The 27,379-nt window shown below is 37.5% G+C and overlaps 1 protein-coding gene across 1 annotated transcript in view; it reads right to left on the bottom strand.

Moving 5' to 3' along the window:
- The window catches only part of STYK1 (serine/threonine/tyrosine kinase 1), a 74,812-nt gene that overhangs the window by 7,663 nt on the left and 39,770 nt on the right, over window positions 1-27,379 (bottom strand). The window contains exons 4-9 of the mRNA XM_053692799.1: window positions 15,669-15,797; window positions 13,388-13,624; window positions 9,221-9,402; window positions 3,656-3,739; window positions 3,347-3,555; window positions 1,000-1,040 (exon numbers count right to left, since the gene is read on the bottom strand). Of these exons, the coding sequence (XP_053548774.1) occupies window positions 1,000-1,040; window positions 3,347-3,555; window positions 3,656-3,739; window positions 9,221-9,402; window positions 13,388-13,624; window positions 15,669-15,797 (882 nt within the window). The remainder of the gene's footprint in view (window positions 1-999; window positions 1,041-3,346; window positions 3,556-3,655; window positions 3,740-9,220; window positions 9,403-13,387; window positions 13,625-15,668; window positions 15,798-27,379) is intronic.

Genomic DNA, 27,379 nt, shown 5'->3' with positions numbered 1-27,379 from the left:
ATATTATACTCTACTCACTGAGTACAGCTCAGGTAATGGGGACAAATGACATATTATACTCTACTTACTGAGTACATCTCAGGTAATGGGGACAAATGACATATTATACTCTACTCACTGAGTACAGCTCAGGTAATGGGGACAAATGACATATTATACTCTACTTACTGAGTACAGCTCAGGTAATGGGGACAAATTATATATTATACTCTACTCACTGAGTTCAGCTTTGTATTTAGATTACACTCACTTAACACTCATATTACACACACTTTACAATTAGATTACATCCACTTTACACTCAGATTGCACTCACTTTACATTCACTTTACAGTACACTCAGATTACACTCCTGTTAGACTTGCACATTTATACATTTTATGTTCACTTACATTACACTTATGTACCTTTTGCACCTACACTCACTCATTACACTTGTTTACCTTATGCACCTACACTCACTTAAACATTACACTTAGTACCTTATGTATCTACACTCACTCACTTACATTACACTTACGTACCTTATGCACCTACACTCACTCATTACACTTATTTACCTTATGCACCTACACTCACTTACACATTACACTTAGTACCTTATGTATCTACACTCACTCACATTACACTTACATACATTATGCACCTACACTCACACTACACTTATGTACCTTACCCACCTACACTCACACTTACATTACACTTATGTACCTTATGCACCTACACTCACATTACACTTATGTACCTTATACACCTACACTCACTCACACTTACATTGCACTTAGTACCTTATGCACCTACACTCGCTCACATTACACTTAGTACCGTATGCACCTACACTCGCTCACATTACACTTAGTACCTTATGCACCTACACTGACTCACACTTACATTACATCCTTCTTACATTCACATTATACTCACAAACTGCACAAATGACAGTTGCTCACCTAACCTTTACATACCTAACTTTTACACTAACACCTAGAAATTCCTTACCCAGTGTTATCATCTCATACAGGAGGATTCCAAAGGACCAGCTGGAAATATAAATAAAAAAAAATCACTATCAGTGTAACAAACAGATTGCACGTATCACAGTATAAAATGTTTGAGGAATTGTTTATTTAGGTTTGAAACTACAACCCATTAAAATAGGTTGAGCTTGCAGGTAAAATCTGATCTCATTATCAATTTCTGTACACACAAATGCTTCCTTATCTTATATCTGTCATAAACCAATGCCCTGTACTTGGGCTTGATGATCAAAATTTCTTTAGTGTGGAGAGAAATCACAAAAAAATATTTGAGGTTTATTTGTAGACCTTATGATGTAATATAGGAATCTATCCTTCTCATATAGAACCTGCAAAGTGAGATAACATCTATCAAGGTAAAATTTGTGTTTTTAACATTATTTGAGGAACACAAAACTTCATAGACCATCTCGCTTGAGCAGAGAGCTTTAGATCATCTCGCCTGAGCACAGAGCTTTAGATCATTTCGCCTGAGCAGAGAACTTTAGATCATCACACCTGATCAGTGAGCCTTAGATCATCTCACCTGAGCAGTGAGCCTTAGATCATCTCGCCTGAGCACAGAGCTTTAGATCATTTCACCTGAGCAGAGAACTTTAGATCATCTCGCCTGGGCACAGAGCTTTAGATCATTTCGCCTGAGCGGTGAGCTTTAGATCATCTTGCCTGAGCAGTGAACTTTAGATCATCTTGCCTGAGCAGTGAGCTTTAGATCATCTCAACTGAGCAGTGAGCTTTAGATCATCTTACCTGAGCAGTAAACTTTAGACCATCTGATCTGAGCAGAGAGCTTTAGATCATCTCACCTGAGCAGTGAGCTTTAGACCATCTCGCCTGAGCAGTGAGCTTTAGATCATTTCGCCTGAGCAGTGAGCTTTAGATCATCTCCCCTGAGCAGAGAGCTTTAGATCATCTCACCTGAGCAGTGAGCTTTAGATCATCTCGCCTGAGCAGTGAGCTTTAGATCATTTCGCCTGAGCAGTGAGCTTTAGATCATCTCACCTGAGCAGAGAGCTTTAGATCATCTCACCTGAGAAGAGAGGTTTAGACCATCTCGCCTGAGCAGTGAGTGTTAGATCATCTCGCCTGACCGGAGAGCTTTAGATCATCTCGCCTGACCGGAGAGCTTTAGATCATCTCGCCTGACCGGAGAGCTTTAGATCATCTCGCCTGAGCAGAGAGCTTTAGAACATCTCGCCTGAGCAGTGAGCTTTAGATCATCTCGCCTGACCGGAGAGCTTTAGATCATCTCGCCTGAGCAGTGAGCCATTCGGACTGATATTCTAAATCTCGTCTCTAAGGCAAGTTGATCTAAGAAGTCTCATCAGTATGACTAGGTCCCACCAATAATTAGAAAAACACAAATTTTAAACTTGAGACTTGGTTATGTCGCTATGTAGTTTTCTTTATGTGAAACAGAGACTCCTACGTTACAATACAAGGTCTAAAAAAATTAAAGTTAGCAAGAGAACGAAGAAAAATTAATAGGAGTAAATTAGAAAGTTACTTAAAATTGCTGCTCTATCTGAATCATGGAAGAAAAAAATGTGGGTTTAGTGTACCTTTAATGTATAGCGCACTTAATGCTATTAGCGCATTAATTTCTCTCGTAGTACTAGTCGTTAGTTAAGTGTTTTGCTTGAGCACGTTCAAAAATACTACTGTAAAATTTAGCACTTTTGAGACTTGAGGTAAACCATAATTATTATATAGTATAGCACAGAAATACACTACATCAGTTTAGCGCAACCTCAGCTCAGTGCACTGTCGGCTTAGCAGTCGAGAGATATCCAACATGAATTTTACTGTGTGCTCCCATAGAAGTCTTTTATATGGGGCATTTAGCACAACCAACATGCACTCATGAAGATGATAGCGCTTCCTAGACTATCGCTCAAGCAATAAAAAACAAACTTTAGACTTAATATGGGACAAAAATAGAAGCAATATTGATTGCACTTAAGTGATGTTATCGCACAACAGTGCTAATATTTTTATGCTCCACTTGTAATCTAACCTTTTATCTTTCTCTAACTGGCCACAGTAAAGCAAATAAGATAAACATTCTAAATAAGTTTTCCAAAGGGTGTGATCCTGGACCTCAAAACAGTGAATTTTGCTAACACAATGACATTTTTAAATATTTGAAAATATTTATTTTGTAGAAAGATCTTTTGTAGTAATGCACTTAATTTCTTATCCAAAAATAAAAATACTTTCATGTTCCTTTAATGAATTTATATTACTGGCTTGTTTGATCACTTCCCATTTTGCTCTGACAATATATGTTTAGCGCACGTCACACTCACACATCAGACTTAGTGGTGATGGGTAAGTGCAGGAGCCGCTCTGGTGCCATCCATTTTAAAGGAGCAGGACGTCGAGAAGGGAATGACCCCAGGAGATGCATATCGCAAGCCCCACCTAGACCGGCCAGCTTGACAGTGAAGTTGCGCTGGATGAGGATATTGCGAGTCGCCACATCACCATGCAGGAGGCTGCGATGGTTCAGGAACTCCTGTGGTAGGAAAAGGAGAGATAAAGTAGGGGCTGAAGGATAGGAAGTAGCTAGGTCATGTAATTTAAGTGGGGCGTCTGTGCGCAGGAGAGGTACCTACCAGTGCGGACACAATCTGCAGCCCTATCGTATACACCTGGCACTCGGTGAGGTCATATAGTATCCCATCCATTGACATGACATCCTGTGACAGAGATACAGTATATCAGAGCAGTCAAATCACGCTATGAGACAGTGTGACACACTATTTGTAGTCTGTTCTCCAGATCACGCTATAGATAAGTAAAATAACACCACTAAATCCCATTGTGCAATTAGGTTGCTGTGTGATCACCCAGGATTAGAAATGTGCAACAGGTTTGCATTTATCTTATCTAATGCTTAAAGGAACAGGGAAGGAAGTGTTAAACTTTCATGATTCAGACGGAGGATACAATTTTATCATTCCAGTTTTTTTTTTAATTCTACACAGTTCCTCAATCATGAAAGTTCACTTTGCGTTCCCTGGCCTCTAGTTATGAAAGTCTGGCGGACCTAATCAGCCAGTGCGGATCAGGTCCGCCAGACCTCGCTGAATACGGCGAGCAATACGCTCGCCGTATTCATCATTGCACCAGCAGCTCACAAGAGCTGCTGGTGCAACGCCACCCCCTGCAGACTCGCGGCCAATAGGCCGCCAGCAGGGGGTGTCAATCAACCCAATCGTATACGATCGGGTTGTATTGTTGCGATGTCTGTCCGCCTGCTCAGAGCAGGCGGACAGGTGTGGAGCAGCGGTCTTTGTGACCGCTGCTTCATAACTGCTGTTTCTGGCGAGTCTGATGACTCGCCAGAAATACGGGACATCAAGCTCCTTTCGGAGCTTGATACATATGCCCCCATGTCTCTTATTGTGTCCTGTCACATTAAAAAGAATAAAATACTAATGGAACAGTAAAATAACCTTACAGAAACTAGATAAGGTTATAAACCAGATTACTACATTATCTAAAAACATCATTTTAAAATGAAAAAAATTATATTTATCAAAGCACAATAACGCATTATCGGCTAGATTATGAGTTTTGCGTTATAACCTGATAACGCTGCTTTTTCAGTATAACGCTGCTTTTTCACTACCGCTGGTATTACGAGTCTTGCAGGTTTAGGGGCACCGCACACTTTTTTGGCCTTACCGCAAATCAACTTACGCAAATTGCGTATAGTCTTTTTTCTATGGGACTTCCATCGTGCCGGTATTACGAGCTTGTCCTGGGTGGCCAAAAAGTGAGCGGTAGACCCTATCCTGTCAAGATTCGTAACGCATTCTAAAGTCAGTAGTTATGAGTTTTACACTACAAAGCTGTAACATAAAAGTCATAACTAAAGTGCTAAAAAGTACACTAACACTCACAGATTTTATCTTAGGGGATAGACTGGTAGCGCTGGATGCTCTTGCTCAGAACTGCAACATACATCCCAAATTTCGATTCATTCTACTCAGACTTTCTTCTATACTCAGATCACTGACTCCTTGGGAAGGACGATTGTCCGCGAACACGCAGCATATATCCCCCTTGTCCTTCCATTAGCGAATTCTACTAGATGCCTCTGAACTTGTTAAAACAAGACATATGGAGGAGTGGGAAGAGAATGGGGTATGACATTACCCACAGAGGTATGGGCGGATGCGATTCTACACACAAAGTCATCCATTCACTGTATCACACTCTTTGAGCTGTTTTATAAGCTTCTAACCAGATGGCATTATGTGCCGGCCAAATTGCATAAAATGTTTCCCAACAGCTCACCCCTCTGTTGGAGAGGCTGCCAGATGGTAGGTGACCCTCATCATATTTGGTGGGCATGTCCTGCAATAGCCCCATTGTGGTCCAGGGAAAGATTATGCTGCCGTCTGGGACTAGTCAGCTCCCTACCTTCGGAGACGGCTCTTGTTCATGCCGGTCTGCGTTCTTCTCCCGTGCCGAGCCGCATATTGTTTATAACAATCATAATGGCCGTCAAATTATCTATTGGAAGAAGCCTAACAGCCCTTCTTGGCAAGGTGTGGTTCACCTCATTTCATATTTTCGCTCTATGGAAAGCTATGTCTACATCTCCCGTCAACAAACGGACCTATATGCTGTGACATGGGAGCCTTGGGACCTACTTGGAGAGAAATCAATTCTCCTGATCTGAAAAGTAGGCAGATGGCTCCTGAATTAATTATATTCTGCCTGGCGGAGACTTGCTACAGTCTCCTCCCTTATACTACATTCCCCTTCCTGTCCCTATATGATACACCCTCCACATGATTATCCCCCTCCCCCCCCCCCCCCAATTTTTTTTTCTTCCTCTCTTCATCTCCTCCCCCTCCCTCCTGTCCTCCCCCCGCTCTCATTTCTTGGCTGGTGACCTAGCATAAGGATTTTTTTCCTTTAGTAATCCTGCTCAAATCTAGTTCTATATGTAATATCCTAGACTCTATTCGGACACTCAGATAAGGTTCCACAAACCAACTAAAATGGTTGATTTCTCACTGTTTGTAGTTTATTGGTTCATGGCGAGAGCCCCTGTTTGCCATTCTCGCTGCCTGCCTATGGTAGGCTCATGTTGTACCTTGGCTCTTTGTTGTCAATGTTGAATTAACCGTGTTATTTATACACTGTATTGTATTGTTATTTACTTCTCAATAAAAATTATTTAATAAAAAAAAAAGTACACTAACACCCATAAACTACCTATTAACCCCTAAACCGAGGTCTTCCCGCATCGCAAACACTAAAATAAAATTATTAACCCCTAATCCTAACACTAACCCCCTGAAGATCCACTTACAGTTTTGAAGATTTGAAGATGGGCAGCAATAGAGCTAAATGCCCTTTTAAGGGCAATGCCCATCCAAATGCCCTTTTCAGGGCAATGGGGAGCTTAGGTTTTTTTAGTTAGGGTTTTATTTGGGGGGTTGGTTGTGAGGGTGGTGGGTTTTACTGTTGGGGAGGTTGTTTGTATTTTTTTTTCAGGTAAAAGAGCTGATTTCTTTGGGGCAATGCCCCGCAAAAGCCCCTTTTAAGGGCTATTGATAGTTTAGTTTAGGCTAGAGTTTTTTTTATTTTGGGGGAGGCTTTTTTTTATTTTGATAGGGCTATTAGATTAGGTGTAATTAGTTTAAATAACATGTAAATTGTTTTTTATTTTCTGTAATTTAGTGTTTTGTTTTTTTGTAATTTAGCTAATTGCATTTAATTTACTTAATTGTATTTAATTTAGGTAATTTATTTAATTGTAGTGTAGTGTTAGGTGTTAGTGTAACTTAGGTTAGGTTTTATTTTACAGGTAAATTTGTATTTATTTTAGCTAGGTAGTTATTAAATAGTTAATAACTATTTAATAACTATTCTACCTAGTTAAAATAAATACAGACTTGCCTGTAAAATAAAATTAAACCCTAAGCTGGCTACAATGTAACTATTAGTTATATTGTAGCTATCTTAGGGTTTATTTTATAGGTAAGTATTTAGTTTTAAATAGGAATTATTTAGGTAATGATAGTAATTTTATCTAAATTTATTTAAATTATATTTAAGTTAGTGGGTGTTAGGGTTAGACTTTAGGGGTTTAGGGGTTAATAAATTTAGAATAGTGGCGGCGACGTTGGGGACGGCAGATTAGGGGTTAATAAATGTAGGTAGGTGGCGGCGATGTTAGAAGCGGCAGATTAGGGGTTAATAATATTTAACTAGTGTTTGCGATGCGGTAGTGTGGCGGTTTAGAGGTTAATATGTTTATTCTAGTGGCGGCGATTTCCGGAGCGGCAGATTAGGGGTTAATAAGTATAATGTAGGTGTCGGTGATGTCGGGGGCAGCAGATTAGGGGTTAATAAGTGTAAGATTAGGGGTGTTTAGACTCGGGGTTCATGTTAGGGTGTTAGGTGTAAACATAAAATGTGTTTCCCCATAGGAATCAATGGGGCTGCGTTACTTAGCTAAACGTTGCTTTTTTGCAGGTGTTGGACTTTTTCTCAGTCGGCTCTCCCTATTGATGTCTATGGGGAAATCGTGCACGAGCACGTACAACCAGCTCACCACTGATTTAAGCAGCGCTGGTATTGGAGTGCAGTATGTAGCACAATTTTGCTCTACGCTCACTTCTTGCCTTTTAACGCCGGGTTTATAAAAACCTGTAATACCAGCGCTGTATGTAAGTGAGCGGTGAGAATAAAGTGCAGGTTAGCAACGCACCCGTCTTACCGCAAAACTCGAAATCTAGCCGAATGTTTTTAATGATACCTCTATAACAACATATTAAATTAAATAAGAATACAATAAGAAATAAAATTAATATATTAACATTTTTGCGAGACTTTGCAAATATGATACACACACATATACTCACAGACACACATATATAGATAATACATAAACACACACACAAACATATATAGAAACACACACACACATGCATACACACATACACACATATGCATACACACAAACACATACACACATATGCATACACACAAACACATACACACATATGCATACACACAAACACATACACACATATGCATACACACATATGCATACACACAAACACATACACACATATGCATACACACAAACACATACACACATATGCATACATACAAACACATACACACATATGCATACACACATATGCATACACACATATGCATACACACATATACATACACACACATATGCATACACACATATACATACTTATACATACACACACACAAACACATGTGTACACACGCACACACACAAACATATACACTCGTATACACACAGATATGTACACACACAATAAAATTAATATATTAACATTTTTACGAGACTTTGCAAATATGATACACACACATATACTCACAGACACACCTATATAGATAATACATAAACACACACACAAACATATATAGAAACACACACACATATGCATATACACATATACATACACAAGCGTACACACACACAGACAAAAAATTTACAAACACACACGTATACACATGTATACACACGTACACACACACATACACACACACACACACACACGTACACACATACGTACACACACACACACATACGTACACACACATACACACACATACACATACACACATACACACACACACATACATACACACGTACACACACACACATACACACACATACACATACGTTCACACACACACACACATATACAAACACATATACACACACACACACATACACATACGTACACACACATACACATACGTACACACACATACACATACGTACACACACCCACACATACACACACATACATACACACACACACACACACATACACATATACACATACGTACACACACACACATACGTACACATACACATACGTACACACACATACACATACGTACACACACACACACACACACACACACACATGCACACACATGTTACTTACTGAGATGTATAATAACAGTTCTCTGTTCCTCTCCCTTCCATCAGAGCAGTTATGTGTGCTATGTTTGTGAGCAACCAGCAGTTGTCCCGCAGTAATTACTTATCCTGGATTATTCAGGCTCACATACATTGCTCTGTGTAATATCCCTGTTCTATCTACTATTATATGCCCATATCCCTCGGCACACAGTGCTGGACTTCCTAGTTATCTCACCCTGCGACAGTCCCATAGGAATTGCAGCAAAGAGCCGGGCTCCAGACTCTCTAATACCATACAGTACGGCTTCTGCATAGAGTGACACCCTAACAACCCCACCAGGTAGGGGTGACGTCCCAGCCAGGCCTGGAATCTTATCCTGTACAGGAAGGTTTGCACCTCACGGGGTCCTGCCGAGTCTGCACCAGAACACAACAGGGAATCAGAAAACAAAAGGAGAGAGAAAAAACAATGGTAAATTGACAGGTGAGGTAGGTTTCACATTTATATCTGTGTAGTGCATATGAGTGACACCTGTGTGCACAATAAGGGCTAGATTACAAGTGGAGCGCCAAATTATTGCACTCTCGCAAAGGGGCAAATTTGCCCGTTTGCAGGCGCACGATAATTAATCAGCCAATACAAGTGGCTGGTTATTTCTACCATAAGCTAGCAATTAGTGCTTATAAAATTAACCACAAGTCAGATCTCTGGTTCATTTTATAAATATGCCCCAAATGCCCCCAATATACTGTCTAGTGTATTTTATATATAAAAATATAAAATATGGCAGCATCTCTATTTTTATTTAATAAAATTACTTCACTAGGCAGTATTTTGTGTTCCCAGTAAATATATATGTATGTGCTTATATATATATATATATATATATATATATATATATATATATGTATCTGTTAATAAATATATATGTATATACACATAGTAACACATAAATATATATGTATATACACATAATAACACATAACTATATATGTATATACACATATTAACACATAAATATATATGTATATACACATAGTAACACATAATTATATATGTATATACACATAGTAACACATAACTATATATGTATATACATATAGTAACACATAAATATATATGTATATACACATAAATATATATGTATATACACATAATAACACATAAATATATATGTATATACACATAGTAACACATAAATATATATGTATATACACATAGTAACACATAAATATATATGTATATACACATACTAACACATAAATATATATGTATATACACATAATAACACATAAATATATATGTACATAGACATAGTAATACATAAATATATATGTATATACACATATATATGTATATACACATAATAACACATAAATATATATGTATATACAGATACTAGCACATAAATATATATGTATATACACAGTAACACATAAATATATATGTATATACACATAGTAACACATATATATATGTATATACACAGAGTAACACATAAATATATATGTATATACACATAGTAACACATAAATATATATATGTATATACACATACTAACACATAAATATATATGTATATACACATAGTAACACATAAATATATATGTATATACACATACTAACACATAAATATATATGTATATACACATAGTAACACATAAATATATATGTATATACACATACTAACACATAAATATATATGTATATACATATAATAACACATAAATATATATGTATATACACATACTAACACATAAATATATATGTATATACACAAAGTAACACATAAATATATATGTATATACACATACTAACACATAAATATATATGTATATACACATAGTAACACATAAATATATATGTATATACACATAGTAACACATAAATATATATGCATATACACATAGTAACACATAAATATATATGTATATACACATACTAACACATAAATATATATGTATATACATATAATAACACATAAATATATATGTATATACACATACTAACACATAAATATATATGTATATACACATAGTAACACATAAATATATAGGTATATACACATAGTAACACATAAATATATATGTATATACACATAGTAACACATAAATATATATGCATATACACATACTAACACATAAATATATATGTATATACACATAATAACACATATATATATTTATATACACATAGTGACACATAAATATATATGTATATACACATAGTAACACATAAATATATATGTATATACACATACTAACACATAAATATATATGTATATACACATAGTAACACATAAATATATATGTATATACACATACTAACACATAAATATATATGTATATACACATACTAACACATAAATATATATGTATATACACATACTAACACATAAATATATATGTATATACACATACTAACACATAAATATTTATGTATCTACAAATACTAACACATAAATATATATGTATATACACATACTAGCACATAAATATATATGTATATACACAGTAACACATAAATATATGTACATACACATAGTAACACATAAATATATATGTATATACACAGTAACACATAAATATATATGTTTATACACATAGTAACACATAAATATATATTCATACACATAGTAACACATAAATATATATATGTATATACACATAGTAATGCATAAATATATATGTACATACACATAGTAACACATAAATATATATGTATATACACATAGTAACACATAAATATATATGTATATACACATAGTAACACATAAATATATATGTATATACATATAGTAACATATAAATATATATGTATATACACATACTAACACATAACTATATATGTATATACACATAGTAACACATAAATATATATGTATATACACATAATAACACATAAATATATATGTATATATACATACTAACACATAAATATACATGTATACACACATAATAACACATAAATATATATGTATATACACATAGTAACACATAAATATATATGTATATACACATAATAACACATAAATATATGTATATACACATAGTAACACATAAATATATATGTATATACATATAGTAACACATAAATATATATGAATATAACCATAGTAACACATAAATATATATGTACATACACATAGTAACACATAAATATATATGTATATACACATAATAACACATAAATATATATGTATATACACATAGTAACACATAAATATATATGTATATACACATAGTAACACATAAATATATATGTATATACACATAGTAACACATAAATATATATGTATATACACATAGTAACACATAAATATATATGTATATACACATAGTAACACATAAATATATATGTATATACACATAGTAACACATAAATATATATGTATATAAACATAGTAACACATAAATATATATGTACATACACATAGTAACACATAAATATATATGTATATACACATAGTAACACATAAATATATATGTATATAAACATAGTAACACATAAATATATATGTACATACACATAGTAACACATAAATATATATGTATATACACATAGTAACACATAAATATATATGTATATACACATAATAACACATAAATATATATGTATATACACATAGTAACACATAAATATATATGTATATACACATAGTAACACATAAATATATATGTATATACACATAGTAACACATAAATATATATGTATATACACATAGTAACACATAAATATATATATGTATATAATCATATATACAGTATATAACACTGCTGCCCATTGCTGTGCTACTTACCCCTGCGCTGCGCTAGTTCTCATGCCGTGTCTGACAAGATCAGAATGAGGCTCCCATAGGAGCCTATTTAAGCATACTCTCGTGAGCATAATGCTTCCCGGCAATGTGAATGCGACCTTCGCATTGCTGTGCACTTGTAATACCAGCGCAATTTAGCGTGCGCTTGTATTACACAGTGGAGTGCAAATATCACTTTCATCAAAGCGATATTTACAGCTCCACTTGTAATGGGTTTTGGTTGCATTGTTGTGCACTCCAGGCACACACCCCTCAAAAATCCACTCATGTTACAGGGTGAGGGTACTACATGTTACAGAATGCACTCTCAGCCTCAGTACAATTGGGATAAATTAATAATGAATGTATGTTGCACAGTTTTGTATCACAAATATTTGATGCAGAATTACATTATTAGTTTTATATCCCTTTAAGATACAGAGAATAAGGAGGATTCAGATAAAATGGAAAGCTGAGATAAGAAGCTGAAGTTACAGTGACAGAACTGGGTGTACTGCATGCGCACAGGGCTGACACCCCCTACTAGACAGACAGAGGGTTCTAGTCGCAGGGTCACAAGTGCTGAAATAAAGTGCTGTCTCCCACCTCTCAGCTGTTTGATGATAATGTCCTGTTCTCGCCCATCTGCTTCACTAAGCACCGTCCTGTATATGGGGCCGAACCTCCCCTCTCCTACCAGCTGGAGGGGCTTCCTGATATTTTCCCAGGGGACCTCCAGGTCCTGCAGCGAGGAATCTTGTAACTTTAGTGCTCTGTCCAATGACAGCTCACCTAGGGAGATCCCTGAGTTCAAGTTACGGTGGTTCTTCTGAGACTGCGGATCTGTGACAGGGAGACAGAGTTGTGATTAGACAGCCAGATGGGCCTATTATCTACATACTGTGCTCATAGTACTAAGGGGTAATATGGCATGGGGCTCATAACCTGTGCCTAGGGCAGCAGAATTGTTTGTTTGTTTTTTTTGGGGGGCAGTACATTTTAAGGGGTAGATCTATGGCCTGATGCCCCACTCTAGGGCATTAGCTTTGTATTCTTGCTATTCTTTGTTGAAAGTTAAACCTAGGTAGGCTCATATGCTAATGTCTAAGCCCTTGAAGGCCGCCTATAATCTCAGTGCATTTTGACAGTTTTTCACAGTTAGACAGCGCAAGTTCATGTGTGCCAAATAGATAACATTGTGCTCACACCTTAAGAGAACAGTCTGCAGAGGCTTCGATACAAGGTAATTACAGAGGTAAAAAGTATATTAATATAACTGAGATAAGGAGCAGTCTGCAGAGGCTTAGATACAAGGTAATTACAGAGGTAAAAAGTATATTAATATAACTGAGATAAGGAGCAGTCTGCAGAGGCTTAGATACAAGGTAATCACAGAGGTAAAAAGTATATTAATATAACTGAGATAAGGAGCAGTCTGCAGAGGCTTAGATACAAGGTAATCACAAAGGTAAAAAGTGTATTAATATAACTGAGATAAGGGGCAGTCTGCAGAGGCTTAGATACAGGGTAATCACAGAGGTAAAAAGTATATTAATATAATTTAGATAAGGGGCAGTCCGAAGAGCCTTAGATACAAGGTTATCACAGAGGTAAAATGTATATTAATATAACTGAGATAAGGAGCAGTCTGCAGAGGCTTAGATACAAGGTAATTGCAGAGGTAAAAAGTATATTAATATAACTGAGATAAGGAGCAGTCTGCAGAGGCTTAGATACAAGGTAATTACAGAGGTAAACGTATATTAATATAACTGAGATAAGGAGCAGTCTGCAGAGGCTTAGATACAAGGTAATCACAGAGGTAAAAAGTATATTAATATAACTGAGATAAGGAGCAGTCTGCAGAGGCTTCGATACAAGGTAATCACAGAGGTAAAAAGTATATTAATATAACTGAGATAAGGGGCGGTCTGCAGAGGCTTAGATACAAGGTAATTACAGAGGTAAAAAGTATATTAATATAACTGAGATAAGGGGCAGTCTGCAGAGGCTTAGATACAAGGTAATCACAGAGGTAAAAAGTATATTAATATAACTGAGATAAGGGGCAGTCTGCAGAGGCTTAGATACAAGGTAATCACAGAGGTAAAACGTATATTAATATAACTGAGATAAGGAGCAGTCTGCAGAGGCTTAGATACAAGGTAATCACAGAGGTAAAAAGTATATTAATATAACTGAGATAAGGAGCAGTCTGCAGAGGCTTCGATACAAGGTAATCACAGAGGTAAAAAGTATATTAATATAACTGAGATAAGGGGCGGTCTGCAGAGGCTTAGATACAAGGTAATTACAGAGGTAAAAAGTATATTAATATAACTGAGATAAGGGGCAGTATGCAGAGGCTTAGATACAAGGTAATCACAGAGGTAAAAAGTATATTAATATAACAGTGTTGGTTATGCAAAACTGGGGAATGGATAATAAAGGGATTTTCTATCTTTTTAAACAGTAAACATTTTGAAGTAGACTGTCCCTTTAAAGACAAATGGAAGACAATTTAAACTGTCAGGATTTAGATAGTGTGTACAATTAGAAAAATGCAAATAAGATATATATACAGTATATATTTATATAAGAGCATACTGTGGTAGCCTCAGTAGTGTGCATGTGTGCTCACAATATGCATATGATTTTTTATTTTGCCTAAAAAAAATGAAGTTATAGCTGCCTAAATTTAAGATGACACTGATCCTGCAGTATTGGATTTGTATTTCCTACTAATCCTTAGTATAGATATTACCTCTGCTATTGGATGAGATGGGCAAACCTCTAAAAATGCAACAGGAAAACTTTGGTTTATTCTGTAGAAACAACTTCACATAAATTCCACTAATGAGCGAGCACAATAAAGAGCAGAGATTACCTTGTGTCTGTCCCTTTCCAGATTTTCTCTTTCTGTACCGGAGAAAGAAAATTATGGCGAGGAGGATGACAAAGACCCCAATCAGAAATGTGGGGACCACGATCACTTCATACTCATAGGTCCGTACAACTGGGGAGAGTGAAAAGACAATCAATGCGTGAGTGGGAAACGAGAGAGTGAAATAAAACACAATAGCAAATTGTCTAATAACGTTATTGGACCCTGAGAAATGTCTTCTTAACTTTTAGTGTCATCTAAGCGGTGACTGAAGCGCTGCGGAATCTGTTGGCGCTCTAAAAATAACTGATAATAATAATAATAACAGAAGGACACTGAGGGCTAGAATACAAGTCAGGCTCCACTGATAATGTGAGCTGGGTTATTTTGTGCTTGGCCTTACATAAATAATAATTCACGCTCGGGTATTGCTATACATGGAGGCCGATTTATCAAATATCTTGCGGACCTGATCCGACAGTGCGGATCAGGCCCGCAAGACCTCGCTGAATGCGAAGAGCAATACGCTCTCCGTATTCAGCATTGCACCAGCAGCTCACAAGAGCTGCTGGTGCAATGCCGCCCCCTGCAGACTCGCGCCAATGGGCCACCAGCAGGGAGGTGTCAATCAACCCGATCGTACTCGATCGGGTTGAATTGTGGTGATTCCTGTCCGCCTGCTCAGAGCAGGGGGACAGGTTATGGAGCAGCGATCTTTAGACCGCTGCTTTATAACTGCTGTTTCTGGCGAGTCTGAAGACAAGCTCCATACGGGTCTCTCGGTGTGCCCTATACTGGGAATCGATAGCAGTGCGTTCATTCGCTCATTTTATGTCATCAGTTATGTGTTCTTAAATACGAATATACCACTTAAGAAAAGCAGGTATTAAAGGGACATGAAACCCAAAATTTTTATTTCATGTTTTAGGTAGAACATACAATTTTAAACAACTTTCCAATTTACTTCCATTATTTAATTTGCTTTCTTCTCTTGTTATCTTTTGCTGAAAGGTTTATCAAGGAAAGTTCAGGAGCAAAAAAGAACCTAGGTTCTAGCTGCTGATTGGTGGCTGCATATTTATACTTATTGTCATTGGCTCACCCATGTGTTCAGTTAGAAACCAGTAGGGCATTGCTGATCCTTCAACAAATGATACCAAGAGAATAAAGCAAATTAGATAATAGAAGTAAACTGGAAAGTTGTTTAAAATTGTACGTTCTAAATAAATCATGAAATAATTTTTTGGGGTTTAATGCCCCTTTAATGTTACCGCTTGCTACTGTGTATTAAACAACAAGTCAGGGTATAAAGAACACAAACTTCACTGACTTCTGGCTAGATTACAGGTGGAGCACTATTTAATGCTTCCACTCGTGCGTTAACTTTTCTGGATGGAGGTTTTTTGTGCCTGTCCGGTTACGCTTGTGTTATAAGTTAAAAGTAAAAAGATAGCGCACAAGCAAAAACCCAATTTGTACAAAAAGTGGAAATTTGAATATTGCAAATGCATTAACGTATTTTCCCACAGACTGAAGCGCAGAAAAAACAAACACCCATACTAGAGCGCAAACCCGACAGCACTAATGAAGGATCCAAATCCGCAAGTTCTATCTATCTATCTATCTATATGTCTGTCTATCTATCTATCTATAATTGTGCACACAGTGTATATGTCTATGTATTAAAACAAATGTTGGGGTGAGTAAGGCGCTACGTATAAAACTATACTATGCCACAATATAAGGGAGATCCCCTCAAATGACTCCCAAAAGGAAATACAGAATTAAAAAAGTGTCTAGCTATAAGTGCAGAAATGCACCTAGGTAGACTAGAATAGAGCGGCGTCTAAAAAAAGACTAAATATATAGTTATAGGCTGACAGGTTACCAAATGTGATACGATCCAAATGCAAGGAGGCTAAAAATGCAGTATCAGATAAAAAAGACTGAGATAATTACATATATTATGCAAAAATAAAAATAAAAATTAAAATACACATTTAATCTCAAAAAATAAAAGCATATAAATAATACATATAAGTGGAAGAAATACTCCTATATCATAGGTGATCACAATGTATTAAACAATATATAAAACAATTCATGTGCATGAAAAAAAGTCCATAATGTTTATGAAGTTTAAAAACAGCTCAGAAAGTTATCCTGCAGTGAGAAAAGAGCGACAAGGGGATCTTGTCAAAAGTATGCCAAATGTAACAACTTTAAGGTGCTCACCTTTACTTACACCATAAAGTTGAATGAGTAGGTTCAAAGTTGTTCCTAATTGTGTGTGTAGTCCGGTCTATTGCCAGGTTCCAAACCGCTTTTCCTTCTCGCAGTCTTTGGTAGTATGACCAAACAACGGATCGTCTCAGTAGACACAAATAGCGGTAAAGCGTTGCTTTTTCTTATCCCTGTAAGGCAAAGCTACGGAACTCGCCCAGGAACACTTGCAGAGACAAACAGAGTAACGCGTTTCGGCTTTGATGCCTTTTTCAAACTCTGTTTTACTGAAATATCTGCAGCTCTTTTATACCCTTCTAAATTAAAGGGGAAGTGATACTTATGATGCTTGATAACTTATTGTTGGATTACTTAATTGAATAACTTATTCTTGGATTACTAATGTTAATACTTATATAATAATAAAATACATAGAAAACTATTATATGTGACTATATTTAATTATATTTGACTACCAAAAAAAAAAAAAGGAGGTGCAGATAATCCGTTTACAATTACATGACAAATGCCTAAATACACCTATTAAAAACATTATCAGGATATTACCAAATTTCATTGCCTTACTCAGCCTATATAAATAAATGAAATTAGAATAAATTAAATATTATAAATAAGTGACTAATATATTAAATAGAATAAGTGTCTATATAAATGCTATTAATTTTATAAATATAAAATTTTGAAAAAATTATTTAGGTGTGTATAAAAAAAAGGAAATTTATGCTTACCTGATAAATGTATTTCTTTTACGATATGACGAGTCCACGGATCTCATCCTTACTTATGGGATATCGCCTCCTGGTCAGCAGGAGGAGGCAAAGAGCACCACAGCAGAGCTGTATATATAGTTCCTCCCTTCCCTCCCACTCCAGTCATTTGACCGAAGTTAGGAAGAGAAAGGAAAAGCCAAGGTGCAGAGGTGACTGAAGTTTAACAAAAATAAAGACCTGTCTTAGAAAATGACAGGGTGGGCCGTGGACTTGTCATATTGTAAAAGAAATAAATTTATCAGGTAAGCATAAATGTACTTTTCTTTTACAAGATATGACGATCCACGGATTTCATCCTTACTTATGGGATACAATACCAAAGCTATAGGACACGGATGAAAGGGAGGGACAAGACAGGAACCTAAACGGAAGGCACCACTGCTTGAAGAACCTTTCTCCCAAAAACAGCCTCAGACGAGGCAAAGGTATCAAATTTGTAAAATTTGGAAAAAGTGTGAAGAGACGACCAAGTTGCAGCCTTGCAAATCTATTCAACAGAAGCATCATTTTTAAATGCCCATGAGGAAGCCACAGCCCTAGTAGAATGAGCCATAATTCTTTCAGGAGGCTGCTGTCCAGCAGTCTCATATGCAAAACGGATGATACTCTTCAGCCAAAAAGAAAGAGAGGTAGCCGTAGCTTTCTGGCCCCTACGTTTTCCAGAAAAAACAACAAATAATGAAGATGATTGACGAAATTCTTTAGTCGCCTGCAAGTAAAACTTCAAGGCACGGACCACGTCCAAGTTATGTAACAGACGTTCCTTCTTAGAAGAAGGATTAGGACACAAGGAAGGAACAATAATTTCCTGATTAATATTTTTGTTGGAAACAACCTTAGGTAGAAAACCAAGTTTGGTACGTAAAACCACCTTATCAGAATGAAAAATAAGGTAAGGAGAATCACATTGTAAAGCTGAAAGCTCAGAAACTCTGCGAGCAGAAGAAATAGCAACCAAAAATAAAACTTTCCAAGATAACAATTTAATATCTATGCCAGACGTTTGTGTAGCAAAATAGATAAAGCAGAAATCTGTCCCTTTAAGGAACTCGCTGATAACCCTTTCTCCAATCCTTCTTGGAGAAAAGACAAAATCCTAGGAATCCTAATCTTACTCCATGAGTAGCCCTTGGATCCGCACCAATAAAGATATTTACGCCATATCTTAAGGTAAATCTTTCTAGTAACAGGCTTACGTGCCTGGATCAAGGCATCAATGACCAAATCAGAGAACCCTCGCTTAGATAAAATCTCCAAGCAGTCAGCTGCAGAGAAATTAGATTCGGATGATGGCAGGGTCCCTGAATGAGAAGGTCCTGCCTCAATGGAAGCTTCCACGGTGGCAGAGAGGACATGTCAACCAGATTGGCATACCAAGTCCTGCAAGGCCACGCAGGAGCGATGAGAATCACCAAAGCCCTCTCCTGTTTGATCCGAGCAATCACCCGGGGAAGGAGAGCAAACGGTGGAAACACATAAGCTAGGTTGAACGACCAAGGCACTGCCAAGGCATCTATCAGTTCGGCCTGAGGATCCCTGGACCTGGATCCGTATCTCGGGAGCTTGGCATTCTGGCGAGATGCCATAAGATCCAGCTCCGGTCTGCCCCATCTGAGAATCAGGGCGGCAAAGACCTCCGGATGGAGTTCCCATTCCCCCGGATGAAACGTCTGTCTGCTCAAAAAATCCGCTTCCCAGTTGCCACTCCTGGGATGCAGATTGCTGATAGATAACAAGAGTGAGCCTCCACCCTCCGAATTATCTTGGATACTTCTGTCATCGCTAAGGAACTCCTTGTTCCTCCCTGATGATTGATATAAGCCACAGTTGTGATGTCCGACTGAAATCGGATGAATTTGGCCGAAGCCAACCGAGGCCAAGCCTGAAGCGCATTAAATATTGCCCTCAACTCCAGAATATTTATTGGAAGTAGAGACTCCGACCGAGTCCACACACCCTGAGCCTTCAGGGAATTCCAGGCTGCGCCCCATCCTAGTAGACTGGCATCCGTTGTTACTATCACCCATGAGGGTCTGCGAAAGCACGTCCCTTGGGACAGATGATCCGGCGACAACCACCAAAGAAGAGTCTCTTGTCTCCTGATCCAGATCTATCTGAGGAGACAAGTTTGCATAATCTCCATTCCACTGTCTGAGCATGCTCAGTTGTAGAGGTCTGAGACAAAAACGAGCAAACGGAATGAAATGATGTCCATTGCCACCACCATCAATCCAATTACCTCCATGCACTGAGCCACTGATGGCCGAGGATTGGACTGAAGGGATCGGCATGTATTCCGAATCTTTAATTTTCTGACTTCCGTCAAGAAGATTTTCATGGATACAGAGTCTATTAGAGTTCCCAGGAAAGGAACCCTTGTCTGTGGAGTTAGTGAACTCTTTTCTAGATTCACCTTCCACCCATGAGTCCTTAGAAAGGATAGAACCATGTCAGTATGAGACTTTGTCAGCTGATAAGACGACGCCTGGCTCAGAATATCGTCCAGATAAGGCGCTACTGCAATGCCCCGTGGCCTGAGAACCGCCAGCAGAGACCCTAGAACCTTCGTCAAGATCCTGGGTGCCGTGGCAAGCCCGAAGGGAAGGGCCACGAACTGAAAATGTTTGTCCGGAAAGGCAAACCTCAGCAACTTGTTATGATCTCTGTGGATAGGAATATGAAGTTATACATCCTTTAAGTCCACGGTAGTCATATATTGACCCTCCTGGATCAATGGAAGAATTGTCCGAATGGTCTCCATCTTGAAGGATGGAACTCTGAGAAATTTGTTTAGACTCTTGAGATCTAAAATGGGTCAGAACGTTTCCTCTTTTTTGGAAACCACAACAAGATTTGCGTAAAACCCCTGTCCCTGTTCCTCTTTTAGAACGGGAAAAATTACTCCCATAGTGGAGAGGTCTTTTACACAATGTAAGAATGCCTCTCTTTTTATCTGGTCTACAGACGATCATGAAAGAAGAAACCTTCCCCTTGGGAAGGAATTTTTTAACTCCAACTGATACCCTTGAGACACGATTTCTAGTGTCCAGGGATCCTGAATGTCTCTTATCCAAGCCTGGACAAAGAGAGAAAGTCTGCCCCCTACTAGATCCGGTCCTGGATCGGGGGCCACCCCTTCATGCTGTCTTGGGAGCAGCAGCGGGCTTCTTGGGTTGTTTACCCTTGTTCCAAGCCTGGTTGGGTCTCCAGGTGAGCTTGGCTTGAGGATAATTCCCTCCCTGTTTAGCAGAGGAGGAAGGTGGGGCTCCTTTGAAATTATGAAAAGAACGAAAATTACTCAGTCTACCCTTTTGTTTGGATGTTTTATCTTGAGGGAGGAGGTGACCTTTACCTCCCGTAATGTCAGAAATTATTTCTTTCAGGTCAGGCCCGAATAGGGTCTTTCCCTTGAAAGGAATAGCCAAAAGCTTGGATTTAGAGGACACATCCGCAGACCAAGATTTCAACCACAGGGCTCTCCGTGCTAAGATGGAGAATCCCGAACTCTTAGCCGCCAATTTGGTGACCTGAAAGGCAGCATCCGTAATAAAAGAATTAGCCAGCTTAAGGTCCTTAATTCTATCTTGTATTTCCTCCAAGGAAGTCTCAGTCCTAAGAGACTCTTCTAGAGCTTCAAACCAAAAAGCAGCCGCAGTCATGACTGTTACAATGCAGGCCGTTAGTTGCAATAAAAACCCTTGATGAACATAGAGTTTTTTAAGAAGACCCTCCCACTTCTTATCCATGGGGTCTTTGAAAGCACAACTGTCCTCGATAGGAATAGTCGTACGCTTTGCCAGGGTAGGGATAGCTCCCTCCACCTTAGGGATCGTCTGCAAAGAGTCCCGGACGGTGTCAGCTATAGGGTACATTTTCTTAAAAATAGGGGAAGGAGAGAACGGGATACCAGGTCTTCCCCATTCGCTTGCAACAATTTCCAAAATTCTCTTAGGAACTGGAAAAACATCGGAATAAGAAGGGACCTCTAAGTATTTGTCCATCTTACACAATTTCTCTGGTGGGACCACAATAGAGTCACAGTCGTCCAGAGTCATCAAAACCTCTCGCAGCAACAGGCGGAGGTGTTCAAGTTTAAATCTGAAAGACATGACGTCTGAATCTGTCTGGGGCAATGCACTTCCTGAGTCAGACAGTTCCCCCTCAGACAGGGTCTCCCTACCCCTCAATTCAGAGCCCTGGGAGGGTACATCGGAGATAGCCATCAAAGCATCAGAAGTCGCAGGGACCACATGGGCTTCTGTCCTGCTACGTTTGCCTTGTAACACTGGCAACTTAGATAAAACTTCTGTAAGGGTGGATGACAAAACTGCAGCCATATCCTGTAGAGTGAATGAAGTGGACGCGGCTGAGGAACACGGCGTCGCTTGGGTGGGCGTTAAAGGTTGTGACGCTTGGGGAGAATGTTGCGGCATACCCTGATTCTCATCAGTCTGAGAAGTATCCTTAGACATACTTGCATTAAAGAACATTTGCTCTTTACATTGTAAAGCCCTTTCAGTACATGAGGGACAAAAAGTAATAGGGGGTTCCACATTGGCATCTAAACACATAGAACAGGTACTTTCCTGAAGTTCAACCATGTTAAACAAACTAGCAATAGCAATATTGGTCGTTTTTTACTTGATTATAATTAACTTTGAAAGTCAAAACTTATAGGAAATTTTTTGAAATAAAACAAGCCTACTGTGTCTTTAAAAAATAAAACGCAATAATTTTTCTGCTCCACAAAAATTATGTTTGCAACAATAGGGAGCACCGTTTGCCCAGTTCAGCTATGCATAAAGTTTAACAAAACTTTTGATACTTGCACCTCGCCACAGCTCTGCTGCGGCGCCTACCTGCCCCCAGAAAAACACTGAATCTTCCGTGAGCGGCCCTCCCAAGTCTATTTGTGAACTTGCATACACAAACTGACTTAGGCCACACCCGAGCCCAGAGACCTGCTGCCGATTGAGGATCCAGATGACTACTGCGCGGCCCCGCCCATCGTGGGGGTAATTCAAGTCCCCAACAGAGAAACCGCATGGGAAGGAAAAAAAAATGTCGGTTTAACCCCATAAACCAAATAAAGAGAACCGCCAATGTGCCCCTCTTAAAACACACACTCCCCTGACCAGTCATAAGTTTCACCACAGATAACGTTAGCCCTTGGGGAACAATCCGCATCTCCCAGCGTCAGCCCACAACACACTATACTGAAGCATAAGTTAACTACACAAAACACAGTTGAAAGCACCCAAAACAAAAAGAAAGGGGAATTCCAGGCACACCATTTCATTTTAAACTGTGCTTACTGATTACCACTCCCTGGTATAGGCAATACATGTCAGTCTGTTCTGATATATCTAGTTTCCCCAGAAGCAAATGACTGAACATACCTCAATGCTGAGCGCAGCATGACACGGTTCCACACAATGAAGATGTTCTTTTCACTACCTTCAACCGATCTGTGGGAACAAGCAGGATCTTAGATAATGTTGGCTAAGATCATCATCATCAGGGCAGAAAATAATATGTCTCCACCCTCTTGGGGAGTCATTGAATGACGATTTCTCCCTGAGAAAAATAGTACTCACTGGTACCATTTTAAAAATAAAAAACCTCTTGAAGAATCTAAACTAACACCTCACATTACCTCTTCCTATAACTAACACAGGCAAAGAGAATGACTGGGGTGGGAGGGAAGGGAGGAGCTAAATATACAGCTCTGCTGTGGTGCTCTTTGCCTCCTCCTGCTGACCAGGAGGCGATATCCCATAAGTAAGGATGAAATCCGTGGACTCGTCATATCTTGTAAAAGAAAAGTATTTTAAAATACATGATCTGATTATTCTGAAAAAGTGCTAAGTGCTTAGTTCTATATAAAAGTGTTAAGTGCTATTTATTTATATATATATATATATATATATAAAACCTATTTAATATAATCCAAGAGAAGATACCAATTTAAAAATCAAAACATAATATTTTTGAGTGTGTTCATGTATATATTTGTATATGTTATATATTTTTTATATTTTATTATTAAGTTAAAAAACAGTTAATTTCAAATTCTTGATTTAAACCATTGGGAGTTAGGGTCTTCATTTGGTTTCAAGTTTCATTAATTCCTTATTTGGATCCATCCCTCTCCAATTCTTTTTTATTTTGGCTAATCCTGTATAAGTTAAGTATTTTGTATTAGCTCCATTACATATTTTAAAGTGCCTAGGTATTGGTTGTATCTTGTTCCTGTCAGTGTTGCAATTTTCTATAGACCAGAGATGCTCCCTTATCCTGTCACGTAGGGGTCTTGAGGATTCTGCAACATACTGTATTCCACACTTGCATTCAAGGAGATACAGCACATTCCTATCTGTGCATCTAATGGTGTCTTTTATTTTATACTTTTTGTGTGAAATAAATGATTGCACTTCTTTTTTCTTTTTTGCATGTTGGCATGCTTTACAGTTTAGGCATGGAAAGAAACCCTCTAGTTTCCTTCCACATAAATCATTGTTCTTCATAAGTTTCTTTCTTATTTCTGTTGGTGCCAATACTGTTTTAACATTTTTTGCCTTTTTATAGACTATACTTGGGTATTTTGGTAGTAGATCACCTAATTTGTCATCAGTTTTCAATATGGGCCAGTGTTTTCTAATAATCTTTTCTAATTGTTGATTATTTTCATGGGAGTTCGTTACAAAGGGTACAAAAATTTTCACACTTTTTTGATCTTTTTGGTCTCTTATTTGGATCTTTTTCTTAGGATTTAACAGATTATCCCTATTCATATTTTTAACTATATGGATGTTTTTTTCTATTCCTTCTTTCTCATACCCTCTCTCTACAAATTTCTGTTTTAATATTTCTGTTTGTTCTAAATAATCTCCTTCATTACTACAATTTTTTCTAATCCTCATTATCTGGCTTTTGGGTATATCTTATTTCCATTTATGGTAGTGGCAACTTTTTTGATGTATATAGTTATTTGTATCTATAGGTTTAAAATAGGTTTTTGTATTTAATTTCCCAACTTTTAGAAAGATGGGTTCCTGTGTATTGTATTATTATATAAGTATTAACATTAGTAATCCAAGAATAAGTTATTCAAATAAGTAATCCAACAATAAATTATCAAGCATCATAAGTATCACTTCCCCTTTAATTTAGAAGGGTATAAAAGAGCTGCAGATATTTCGGTAAAACAGAGTTTGAAAAAGGCATCAAAGCCGAAACGCGTTACTCTGTTTGTCTCTGCAAGTGTTCCTGGGCGAGTTCCGTAGCTTTGCCTTACAGAGATAAGAAAAAGCAACGCTTTACCGCTATTTGTGTCCACTGAGACAATCCGTTGTTTGGTCATACTACCAAAGACTGCGAGAAGGAAAAGCGGTTTGGAACCTGGCAATAGACCGGACTACACACACAATTAGGAACAACTTTGAACCTACTCATTCAACTTTTTTTCTCACTGCAGGATAACTTTCTGAGCTGTTTTTAAACTTCATAAACATTATGGACTTTTTTTCATGCACATGAATTGTTTTATATATTGTTTAATACATTGTGATCACCTATGATATAGGAGTATTTCTTCCACTTATATGTATTATTTATATGCTTTTATTTTTTGAGATTAAATGTGTATTTTAATTTTTATTTTTGCATAATATAATTATCTCAGTCTTTTTTATCTGATACTGCATTTTTAGCCTCCTTGCATTTGGATCGTATCACATTTGGTAACCTGTCAGCCTATAACTATATATTTAGTCTTTGATTCTTATAAGGTGAGTTTAACTACAAATTACAGGAGCATCACAAACTTGTAATGCAATTATTTCTTACAATTTTGAGAAGGTGCCAAAAATTGTGTCCAGTCTATTTTTGAAGTTTTGCTTGCACTGTGTCAGATTTGTGTTTTTTTTTCTCCACTTTTTTGTGTCATACCAATACAAACAAAAGAAATAAACCTGAGAATGCCTAAACATTTGTAATTGCAACAATTTTCTAGGTGAAGTGGTGCATTATCTGACAGAAATGCAGGGGTGCTAATATTTTGTATCTCTATGTCTATCTTTGCATTTTTGATGTGTTTTGTGCAACTTTTTGTCTTTCACAACAATTAACCAGAGCTCTGAAGTCACGCTAACCCGACGCACAATAAATACTACCCTTGCAACTTATATATTAACCACTGACTTGCTATATGAAAGGAAATACGCAAGTGGCATGGATTTCATACAAGCAGCACTAACGCTCTATACAGCTTGTGCTCCACTACATCACCACCTTGTCTTTGGCGCATATCACTGGTGCTTACTAGTGCTGCTAAAGGTCATATGCACTCCAGTTACTAGATCAGACCCCCCCAATCACAAAGCTGTCAAACACATGCATTGTCCCCTTTTTGTATTCCCTTTGCATGCATAAGTAGACTGAGGAAACATGATGTAGAGTTAGGTTTACTTACAATAGAGTGAGGGACATGATGTAGAGTAAGGAAGGAGTACTTACAGTAGAGTGAGGAGACATGATGTAGAGTAAGGAGTACTTACAGTAGGGAGTGAGGAGACATGATGGAGAGTTAGGTTTACTTACAATAGAGTGAGGGACATGATGTAGAGTAAGGAAGGAAAACTTACAGTAGAGTGAGGAGACATGATGTAGAGTAAGGAGTACTTACAGTAGGGAGTGAGG

The sequence above is a fragment of the Bombina bombina genome, chromosome 9 (genome assembly GCF_027579735.1).
Source record: "Bombina bombina isolate aBomBom1 chromosome 9, aBomBom1.pri, whole genome shotgun sequence".
Lineage (NCBI taxonomy): Eukaryota > Metazoa > Chordata > Amphibia > Anura > Bombinatoridae > Bombina > Bombina bombina.
The sequence above is the reverse complement of the archived record's forward strand: the minus strand, read 5'-3'. Positions and strand labels throughout refer to the sequence as shown.